The 11,707-nt window shown below is 43.6% G+C and overlaps 1 protein-coding gene across 2 annotated transcripts in view; it reads right to left on the bottom strand.

The window, feature by feature from the left end:
* Nucleotides 1–253: 253 nt before the first annotated feature.
* Nucleotides 254–11,707, bottom strand: part of Mapre1 (microtubule associated protein RP/EB family member 1) — a 28,457-nt gene continuing 17,003 nt past the window's right edge. For both annotated transcript variants that reach the window (XM_032904483.1, XM_032904484.1), the window contains exons 5-7: nt 8,625–8,746; nt 3,636–3,788; nt 254–1,917 (exon numbers count right to left, since the gene is read on the bottom strand). In XM_032904483.1, coding sequence (XP_032760374.1) covers nt 1,861–1,917; nt 3,636–3,788; nt 8,625–8,746 — 332 coding nt within the window. In that variant the 3' untranslated portion in view covers nt 254–1,860. The remainder of the gene's footprint in view (nt 1,918–3,635; nt 3,789–8,624; nt 8,747–11,707) is intronic.

The following is an 11,707-nucleotide window of genomic DNA, read 5'->3' as shown; positions in this document are numbered from 1 at the left end:
AAAACAAAAGGAGGGAGAAAGAGGACGAGGAGGCAGGGAGGGAGGGAGGGAGGGAGGGAGGAGGACTGAGGAAGGAAAGAACCGATTGGTTAGTTTGAGAAGTGAGGGATTAAAAGATTAGTCCTAGTTAAGAAAGTAGGGATCACTTCTCAGCCCATGCCGAGCTCGGCTGAGGATGGATGCGATGCGTAGCTATCTTATCTCTAGGACTAAAAGCTTATACCCGAGGCAAGACACATTTCAGAAGACAGGACACTCTTGAAATACAGAATTTTATTTAAAAACTGTTTAAAGTAGAAAAAAACCCTGTCAAGAAAGACCAGGTGGAAAATGGGTTCCCAATAAAATGGAATTGGGGTCAACAGAAGTCTGAAAGGCCACAGAGGAGGAAACAGCACCGCTGTCGTTGAACAATGGCTAGTTAACTTACTTTTTTTTTTTTTTTTTGGCATTGTTAATCACTGAATCTGGATTTTCCTCTGAATTCCACAGAGCATGCACTACATAACAATCTGTCATAAAATGCCTGTTTCTACACACAGCATAAGACACTCTACCACCAGAAACAAATCAACACAAACACGTCAGGGGCGGAACAATCTCAGTAGTGGGTAACACATTGTGCAGAGTTCTGCCAAAGGAACTGAATAGGCTGTGGGTAAAGCAAATGAGGGAGAATTAAGGAATGAACTATTTTAAATATTAATATTTCAGTCATGGTACTGTATATTCTTAAAAAAAAAAAAACATTTTAACATTAGTAACACACTAGAGAATTTTATCTCCAAAGAGATTAGTGCACTGGCAAAGTACTCAGGTGACAGTGGGAGCTGTGAACAGCAGACAGCGAGCACCCTGGCCTCACAGAGCCCAAGGTGGCACTGGCCTTCACTGATCACTCCTTTGCCAGAGGTCCAGCAAGAACTTGCAGCCCGGTCACCTGCCTGCTGTATTTACAACCCTCAGCAGCAAACTTAAGGAGTCAGAGGTCAAAGGGAGCAGAGAAGAGAACGTGTTAAATGTAAACTTAAAAGACAGTATGCTGGGACTCAGCGCCAGAGATGGGATTCAAATCCCAGAGACGTGGGCAGGTCCCACTGGGCCTGGGGGACAGTTTGAAAAGATGAGAGGAACGCTCAAGGGAAAGCTGAGCTCTTCGCCTCAGGCACTGCAGGGCCCAGACGCCCTCTCTTCACCCAAGAAACCATGCTGCTGCTTTTATAACAGGTATGCAACTGGTCAGTGACACAAAATGGCTTTACAGAACTTTCCAAACTTTACTTCTGGGCCAAAGTCTACAACCGTAAGATTCAAGCTGCACTGAAAGGCCTACGACAGCAGGTTCCAAAGGATCTAAAGTCTGGCCCTTCCTTCCCAGACACAATGTCAGACACATAAAATCTCCTGTCATGTTACACTTTATATTTTGAAATATGGAAGCATATTTTAAATACTCTTAAGGCATTTATTTATTAAAACGTTCTCTGCCAGAATTTCACATTAGCTTAGAATTCAATTCAGTCTTTACACTTCTGAGGTTGTCACCTCATGTATTATAACCCCCTCCCTTCTCCATCAGTCAGTGTGACCAGCATCCACATTGAAGGGCCCCATGGTTGGCCTCTCGTTCCCCTGGTGGACCAACTAGATGTTAACACTGCTCTGCTACAAGGCAAAGGCTCCTAACTCAAACTCATCGGAAAAGGTGAGACTTCTGCAAAGTGCACTTTGAGAAGAGGTACTTTTTGCTTATGAAAAGAAACCAGTGAATCCTCTAAGATTAATAAAAGGGAGTATTTAACAGGTAAGCACATGATTTGGAGTGAAGACGTCGGATGTTGCTCTGCTGGTCCAGGCTGCTTAATACTCTTCTTGTTCCTCCTGTGGGCCCCCCTCGTCAGGTATCACAAAGCCTTCCTGAAGAGGGAAAATGAAGAGAGGAAAGCTGTTACTCAACAGTGCCAGCTCCTCCCTCGCCTCACCTGCAGCAGTCTCCCTGTCTCCACACGACTGGCACTTAAGCAGAACCAGGTGACCACTACTGTACTTTTTAGACAATAGCATCCATACTTTTGTTTTAATCTTTGATATAAGGTCTCCCTACATAGCCCTTGCCTGCTTCACACTCCCTGTCCTGCCTCTGCCTCCTAGAGCTAGGTTTAAAGGTGTGTCCACCTCCCAGCAACAGCCCCACTTCTTAATGCCAAAACTACACACGAATTATTCTCATAGCATTAAGAAGTAGTGAATATTTATGTGCCTAAATGTATGTTTAAAAAATGTGTATTCCCTCAAAATATCTTTAACTCCAAGTCCAGGAATGGTGGGTCACACCGGTAATACCAGCTCTCAGTATGCTAAGGTAGGAAGATGGTCATGAGGCTTGAGGCCAGTCTGTAACTACAGACTTGAGTTCCAAGGCAGCCAGGGTAGAATGAGATCCTGCCTCAAAAAGCTCCTAAGAGAGTTCCTGTAGCAAAGCACTTAATTATATACAAGACAAAACTGAATTCAACCCCCAGTTGCTTAAACAAAAACATTCCCAAAACTCAGGATGTGCAAACAGGAGTTCAGGGTCATCCGCTACAGAGTGAGTTCAATCCCAACCTGGTATGAAAGCCTTGATCAAAAACAAACAAAACTTTAGTTGCCCATCAATTCAGTATCCTAACCTGAGTGCCACACTCATACCTGTAATTCTAACATTTGAGGGGCTGAAGAAGGGGACTACTAAATACAAGGTTTGCCTGGGCTATCTGAAGATAAAAGGCTTAGTATTTTGCCCGAATTAACTCTGCCTCCAGGCATCTTTGTTACACTGAATGCACGTACTGAATGAACCACAGCACTGCAACAGTGCAACACAATTGGTTCAGGATCAATGAGGGCTGCGAAGCCAAGAACAAGGCAGACTCTGGGCCCCTCCCCCTGCTCCCTGTGCTGTACAGCTCTTCCATAAAAACACATCTAGATTTGTCTTTTCAACTAAATCTGTATGACTTAAATTAGTTGAGATGCACTTTCACTGTAAAACTCCTACACCTTCATCATCTTTTTGACTTTGAACATGTGTACAGTTCACTCTATGTGTGTGACACAGACCTTTGAGGTGTGCATAATTACAAATACTGCTAAACAGTGGACACAGCCAGGTATTAATCCTAAACCTAAGGTGAGGAAAACCAGTCTTTTCTGATGAACTAATGTCATGATTAAAAGCTAAAATAATAAAGTGATAAAGATGAATCCAAAGAAAATTACGAAAGGAGTCAGGCAAGCTCCTGACTGGGAGGGAGAAGCAAGGCACACCTTGGCAGCTACGGGCCAAGGGCTTCCGTGAGGGCAGTCCTAATAATGGCCACACCACCTCCAGGTGAATGGTCTGCAAATACAGAAGCTGGGCACACCAGCCACTTCCCAAGCTTCTTGCTTCCTCAAGCGAAGAAGACACAGGAACTCTGGGATACCTAGGGAAGACGCTCTTTGGCTAACTTGAAGGGAGTCAAAGGTGAAACTTTCTGGTAAGTCCTACACTGGAATACAGCTACCAGCACAAAGTGAGGTGAAATCAACATTGTTACATTTCTTTCTTAGGTGGCAGAACAGAAAGAAACTCTCTTCAGGGAAACACGTACATCTGTGGCATAAAGAATATCTACAATCCTCTGCAGTACAGGGTCATTTTCCCCCTCATTCTCCTGGCAAATCAATTCAATGTTCCTTAGCTTGCCGAAGTAGAAATCTCTCTCCTTCTCCAAGTCTTCAACAGTAAGCTTCAATACTTTGACCTGTACAAGATATCGAAAACAGTGAGCACCGGTGAACCAATAAAATATCAAACCCCAAAATGATGTGGATTTTGATCAACGTTTTAAAACATAAACAAAATTCCAGTTCAGTTTAATGTCAATTTTCTTCAGCCTCAGATAAATAATATATACTAGTTCATGGCAGCCTTGACTGTGAGTTCCCAAGAAAGGGCAGCCTGCGAGCCTGCGAGACTACACCTTAGAGCTGAGCATGGTAATATATGCTTTGAATTCCAGCACTCTGGAGGTAGAGAAAGGCTCATCTCTGAGTTTGAGGCCAGCCTGGTCTACATAGAGAGTTCCAGGAAAGCTAGGGCTACACAGACAGGCTACCCTGTCAAAAAAAAAAAAAAAAAAAAAAAGAAAGAAAGAAAAAGAAAGAAAAGAAAGAAAGAAAGAAAGAAAGAAAAAAGAAAGGAAGGAAGAAAGAAAGGAAGAAAGAAAGAAAATAAATCACACCATAACTAGTAAGGAGCTTTTCTCTGATATGGGATCAAAAAAGAGAAATTTAAGGCTGACTGAAGCAGAAGAAGAACCCACAAGCCAGCTCAGCACGATGACCAACAGTTATAACTGAGTCCAAGACCAGCTAAAGCAGAGCTCAGTGGGTCGGAGGCAGTTCTAATCCCCCATAAATTCCACTAGAGAGCTTTGATTTCCACAAAGACGCTATTAAAAAAAGTTTAAAATTTATTTATTAATTATATGTAAGTACCCTGTCGCTGTCTTCAGACACACCAGAAGAAGGCATCAGATCTCATTAGATGGTTGTGAGCCATCTGTAACGGAATCTGATGCCCTCCTCTGGTGTGCCTGAAGACAGCGACTGTATACTCACATACATAAGTAAATAAATCTTTTTTAAAAATTAAGAAGTAAATCTTCTTTCCGATCCGCCATCGAGGGTGGAGCTACCGCCCTGATGCAGATTTTTGTGAAGACCCTTACAGGTTGGTCTTTGCTGGTGAGCAGCTGGAAGATGGCCGTACTTTGTCTGACTACAACATTCAAAAGGAGTCCACGCCCCCATCTCGGGCTGAGACTTCCGTGGGGGTGCTGTGGAAAGGAAGAAGTCTTACACCACTCCCAAGAAGAATAAGCATAAGAGGAAGAAGGTCAAGTTGGCTGTGCTGAAATACTATAAGGTGGATGCAAAACCAGGCGACTTCATCGGGAATGTCCTTCTGAGGAGTGTGGTGCGAGTTTTCAGGGTAGCCACTCTGACAGGCATTTCTGTGGCAAGTGGTGCCTGACTCACTGCTTCAACAAACCAGAAGACAAGTGGTTGTGTATGAGTTAATAAAAAGAAGGAACTGATAACTGAAAAAAAGAAGTAAATCTTGCCAGGCGTGGTAGCACACCTTAAATCTCAGCACTCAGGAAACAGAGCCAGTTGGATCTCTGAGTTCAGGCCAGCAGCTTGGTCTAGGTAGTAAGTGTGGGCCCTGGACAAGGGGCTGAGGTGCTTATCTTACATATCAAAGCAGACCTGGTCTCCAGTTCTCCCTCCAGCTCTCAGTGCCCCTACCTGGCAAAACCTGCCCAACCTTAAACTTTTGCAGTCCAGGGCCTGAACTGCCCTTCCCCAAGAGTTTCCTCCCTATATAATCCAGGCATTGTACGATATCTGTGTCTGTCTGTCTGCCTATCTGTCTGTGTCTCTTTTTCTCTCTCTTCTATCTCTCATTCTTTTATTCTCCTCTTTTTTTCTCTGCATGTGCCCTTTCTCTCCCCATACTCCATGACTTCAATCCTTGGGGCCAGTGAACTCACCAGAGAGCAGCTTTTCAATAAACTTGTCTTTAATATACTCTAATCTGACTTAAATTGGCCCGTTTCACTGGTGGAGGAATAACCTATTAGTGTGAGTTTCAGACCAACTTACTAATACATACCAGAGATATATACTGAGACCTTGTCTCAAAAAATAGATGGATCAATAGACAGACAGGCAGACAGACAAATAGATAATAAGATAAAATAAATCTTGATGGCTGGAGAGATGACTTATTGGCTAAGAGCACAGTACTGTTGCAAAGGATATGGGCTTTGTTTCTAGCACCAACATGGTGACTCCAATTCCAAGGAATAGTCTCTTAACACATCTGTCCTTCAATATACACAGATGGTGAACAGAAACCCACACAGGCACACACACAGCTACACACAGTAATTCCAGAGCTTAGGAGTCAGGCAAGAGGATGGCTAGTTCCAGGACCACTTAGGCCACACATAAGACACTCTAAAAACTTTTTTTAAAGTAATCATCTCCAGGATTAGTTAGCATGTGATTCTTGCACATGAACCAAGGATGAGTACTCCACGGTAGCTGTGCAGACTACAGTGCTGCTCTCAGCCTAACACACCCATCTGGCTACATTTCTCCTGTGTATCAATAGCTACAAATTCAAATGCTTTCAGGGCAGCTAGACGGCAAATGTATCAGAATGGGGTTCAGACTCTGGTAACCTGAAGAGAGCTTGAAATCCTTCATATTAACTTTTTAAAAACATATTCAGGTCAAGAGCCAGGTGTATTGGTAAACATCTGTAAATCAAGTGCTTAGGAGGCTGAGGTCCAGGATAGCCAGGACTACATGAAACTCTAGCAAACAGAAGGGAGGAGAAAAAAGACCTATCAGACCAATGTTTATGCAGCAAATACAGAGAAGCTGGGTATGATCCTCACTTTCTAGGATCAAAGAAGAAACTGACTGATTAGTAGAAAGTCAGCCTCCTGACCTCCCACAGCCCTCACAGAGGCCTACAACTACCCAGAGTGCCAAGCTTTCTCTTCAAAACCACAGCCCTGCCCAATCTCAACTACTGAAACCTACGGCAAACCAACTTACCCTGGGTTGCTTGGCAAGAAAGAAAGTCTCCTCAAAGCCTAGTTGCATATGCCTCTGTGGTATGTAGGGCTCTCACTCTCTATCACCCTTATCTAGGACTGGACCACAGGCTAGCACCAAAGAAACTTTCTCTAACTTCTTCAAGAAACATGTACAGGCCCAAGCAAAGTCTTCTAGGCTTTGAAATTCTCTCCAATGTTTACCATCAATTTTCCCAGAGCAATGATGATAAATACCAATCTCCAATGCAGGTGCCCCAGAAAAGAACCTCAGTGTACCTCAGACAAGTGAGGACCTCCTCCTCAATCCCATTTAGCACAAAGCGTAGGTTATGAAGCCAGATGCAAATCCTAACTGCACTGTGTTCATCTGAAGAAGCTCACAAGGTGGCCGAAAGCTAGTGTGTCTAGTGTGTGGCATGAGCAACTATAAAATATTAGAGTGTTTCTCTATTTCTGACCACACTATGCTCCTCCCTGTGTTTTTCTCTACAACTGCTTCCTCTAGAGCAGAGGCTCTCAACCTTCCTAATGTTGCAGCCCTGTAATACATTTCCTTAGACTGTGGTGATCCCCAACCGTAAATTATTCTCATTACCACTTCATAACTACAATTTTACTGTTATGAACTGACAGATTTGTCAAAGGGGTTGTCAAAAGGTTGAGAACCACTGCTCTTAAAAGTTTTAGGGAGGGGCTGGGGATTTAGCTCAGCGGTAGAGCGCTTACCTAGGAAGCGCAAGGCCCTGGGTTTGGTCCCCAGCTCAAAAAAAAGAAAAAAAAAAAAAAAAAAAAAAAAAAAAGTTTTGGGAAGTCTCTCCTTTTTCTTATTCATTTATTTCTCACAAGCCAAAAAGTTCTAAGCAACATGAACTTTTAAAGGACACGGCAGCATCTACTCCATTCTATTCAGACTCGAGAATGTCTTTTGTCCAGTGGCATTTATCTCAGTGGAGTCTGCACCAAACCCCATTCCATACATCTCAGTTACTATGAGCAAAGTATTAGCTCCCACCAGGTATGTTGGTACACATCTGCAGTTTCAGCCTCTGGGAAGCAGAGGTTGTAGCATGGCTACAAATTCAAGTCTGCATAGTAAGACCCTGTCTCAAAAAAAAAAATAAAAAAATAAAAAAAATAATAATAATAATAATAAAAATCCACCCACAAATTATCAGGCCCTCCTCTCACACATGAGGTGTTTAGTCAAGAGGCACAGCGTATGTTCCTCCTGTGCTCATCATTGAAGGAGACTGTCTAGAATGCAGGGTCAACTGCCAACCATGGGGCCTCAGCTGACCACTCTTTACGCTCTTGTATTTTTCTGTGACTGCTTCCTCTGAGGTTTTAGGAAAGTCCCCCTTTCCTCCAGGACTCTATGCTTCACAGCGACAGTGCCCAGCAGGTGACTACATCAAAACAATCGTGCAAAAGCAATGAACAAAGGCAATATTAATACAAAGAGGACCAATGGTGCACATGTGTTTTTCTGATCTACCTCCAGTCACAAAGCTGTGAAGAGCTGACCCAGGAGAGCAGCAGCCTTTCCAAGCACTTCCACTCTTAAGCTCCAGAAGCTACTCTGTTATCTTTCACTCTCTGACTCCCAGAGACCCCAAGGGCATCCAGCAAAGTTCAAGAACCAGTTATGATCCATATTGATCCACACTGAGGATAACTGCCTAAGACTCCAGCACTAGGAGATCCACTGGCCTCTGTACACATATCAGACACACAGACATACACATAAAAGTAAACAGATAGTTTTTTAAAAATTGATTTCCAGGCAGACATAGGTTTCTGTGGTACTAGGAAAGCCTAACCCGTTCTACTCCACTGCTCATGGCCCACCCTGAAGCCAAAGGTTCACACATGTCAAGAGATCGTATCTGATCAGGCAGAGGTCCTGCCTTCATGGGGAAGCGAAGAACCAACAGTGACAATGTGAACACAAGAGGGGCGTACCTGCTGCATCAATTCAGCAGCTTCGTCATCTCCATTGCCCATGCCAGGATTCTTTCGCACCATCCCGGGGCCAGCCTTAGGAGCTGCAGTAGTCCTCTGTGTTGCAATGGGTCTCTGTGGGGCTGAGAGAAGACTAACCACATTAGGAGAAAAACTGACAAATACACAAAAAGCAAGAAGAAGTCAGTGATCAACTAACTACTTTCCACAGACAGGTCAACAAAGGGAATCGATGCTAGACGGCCCAGATATAAACAGCACAATACCCCAACACATTTGCCCAAAGAAGTTCTTATCCTAGCAGCAGGCTTAAGTAACAATTTTGGCAGGCTTCTTCATGATGGAGATAATCATCCTATGAGATCTCTCTGCTACAGTGAACAAAAGGTGCAATCATTCTGGTACATACAACACTGACAGCCCTCAACTCACGAGCAGGGCAGCCTCATGGATCAAAGGCAAACCTGGTATCGAGAGCAGATCATAATCCCAGCTGGTGCTGCAAGACTCAGTGCCCCAACCGGAAAACTAGCTCCCTCCAACTCATCACCTCAAACTCACTCAACTACGTAAGGAAGGAGCTCGCAAAGGCTAGGAGGAGAGCCCACCCTTACCACTGTAACTCAGAGCTCATCTTTTAGATGTTACAGGGATCAGGAGAGATTTACAGGTTTCTCAGTGTTAATAGCCAAAGGCAGACAAGACAATGACAAAAAGAGATCTGCAAGTTAACTAAGAAAGGGCTCCTCTTCAAGATAAATGTAACACTCCTCACTCTGGTTACTCATCTAGCAATTATTCTTTAAAACACAGACATTATGCCAGGCTTAGAAATCACTCATCACCCAAAATCTATAACCACAGACCTCTCTGCCCACAGTCACAGCATTTCCTGTGAATGGCACTCTGATCACTGCTTATCCTGAACACTGAATGTTTACTGTAAGAATCAACTCAGGTGTTGGCAGCACCTACAGTATCCACAATTTCCTACATAGTCACCACTCTCAACAGCTAAAGAATAAAAAGTACACATTTCTGAGGGAATCAGAACCCTCCTACACTGCAGTTGCTATGGTGATAGTCAGCTGCTTTGTGAAAAACAGGCAGTTTTGTGAACTTTCATGTAGCCCAGGAATATGGCTTCAAAATAAACTCTTGAGTAGGCACCAAGGAGAAATGAAAATGTACTCCACACAGAAATTACACCTGAAGGATTACTCAAAACAGTCAAACATTAGCAACAACTCAAATGACCATCAACTGGCAGACGAGGTAGTCCACACAATGGAACATTATCCTTCCGTAAAAACAAGTACTAAGTCAGGCTGCTTGGGAGGATAAGGCAAGAATATCATAAGTTCAAGATTTGGGCATTTCTAAGAGCCTGTCTCAAAATTCAGGGGTAGGGGAGCCTGACGTGCTTCAGAAGCACACAGCCTCCCTAGCACGGGTGAGACCCAGGTACTTGGGGAAAGAGGAGGCAGAGGCACAAGAAAAAGTATCAACTAGTGTAGTGGTGAATGTCTTTAATCCCAGCTTTGGGACACAAAAGCCAGTGTCATGAGTTTGAGGCCAGCGTTGTCTAGATAGTGAGTTCCAGATAAGCCAGAGCTACATAGTGAGCCGGTCTCAAAAAAAAAGCTGTAGCCCAGATTAACTCATAACGCTAAGGAAGCCAGACACAAAGACAAAGATAACATAGTCTCTGCTTGTATACAGAAAATGTCCAAACCCAGCAAAGCCGTAGACAGAAAGCACATCAGTGAGGGACAGGAGGAAAGCTGGGGGAAATGAAAAGTGCTTGCTAATAAACACAAATGGGTGTCTTTCCAGTGGTCAAAATGTCCTAGACTGTTTGTGGTAATAACAGCGATAAAATTATTTCACTTTGGGGTTGGGGATTTAGCTCAGTGGTAGAGCGCTTGCCTAGCAAGCGCAAGGCCCTGGGTTTGGTCCCCAGCTCCGAAAAAAAGAAAAAAGAAAAAAAAATTATTTCACTTTAAAAAGGGGAGGGGGAGCGTATGCATCTTTAATCCCAGCACTTGGAAGGCAGAAGTCAGCCTGGTCTAAACAGTAAGTTCCAGAATACCCAGAGCTACATAGTAAGTCTTGTCTAAATAAAAGAAAGAAAATTTAAAATAAAAAAAAAGTGAGGGCTTTTTTAAGCTTTGCTGGTTTTCCTGGTTTTCAGTCAGTAAAATACTTGCCTCGAAAGTCTCAAGACCTGAGTTGTATCCCCAGAATCCATGTAACAGTACAAGCTTATAATCCTAGGGATGTGGAGCTAAGACAAGCAGATCCCTGCCTGGGGCTCCCTAGCAAGCCAGCCTAGCCTATTAAGCCAATTCCAGACCAATGAGATATTTCAAAAAACAGATGAATGGTACCTGAGGAATACCCAAGGTTGTCTTTGATCTACAAATGCTCCTGCATACACAAGAGAGGGGGCTGGAGAGATGGTTCAGAAGTTTAGAGCACTTGCTGCTTTTCCAGAGGATCTGGTTCAATTCCCAACACCCACATGGTGGCTCACAACCATCTCTAATTCCAGTTCCAGGGAATATAACACCCTCTTCTGGCCTCTGAGGGCACAAGGCACCAGATGTAATATACATACATACAAACAAAAAACCCATACACATAAAAACAATTAATTTGTTTTTAGGTTAAAGGGTAAAAGACATATGGTATATGAACTCTGATCAATAAAGCTATTCAAACTAAATTCCAGTAAATGGAGCTGAGGAACAAAGTTCAAGGCCATCTTTGGCTGTACACTGACCTCAAGGCCAGCCTAGGCTGGAGACCCAGTCTCAAAAAGAGACTTCCATCTTTAGCAGGGAGTGGGCTCACAACATAAGCAATGATCTATGAATATACAACAGAAACACAGCACGGGACACCCAACAAGCCCAAACATTCTCAAGACTCTCTACAAACCACTTCCCCTCCATCCTAGCCCCTGCTGGCAGCAAAGCAAACTACAAGCAGCTCTCACACTAAACCTCCATAAAGGAAGCCAAAATCAGGAACAGAAAGCAGGTCTACAGACGGATAGCATAATGATGCTGACAGCCTAG

Source organism: Rattus rattus, chromosome 5, assembly GCF_011064425.1.
Source record: "Rattus rattus isolate New Zealand chromosome 5, Rrattus_CSIRO_v1, whole genome shotgun sequence".
NCBI classification, from domain to species: domain Eukaryota; kingdom Metazoa; phylum Chordata; class Mammalia; order Rodentia; family Muridae; genus Rattus; species Rattus rattus.
The sequence above is the reverse complement of the archived record's forward strand: the minus strand, read 5'-3'. Positions and strand labels throughout refer to the sequence as shown.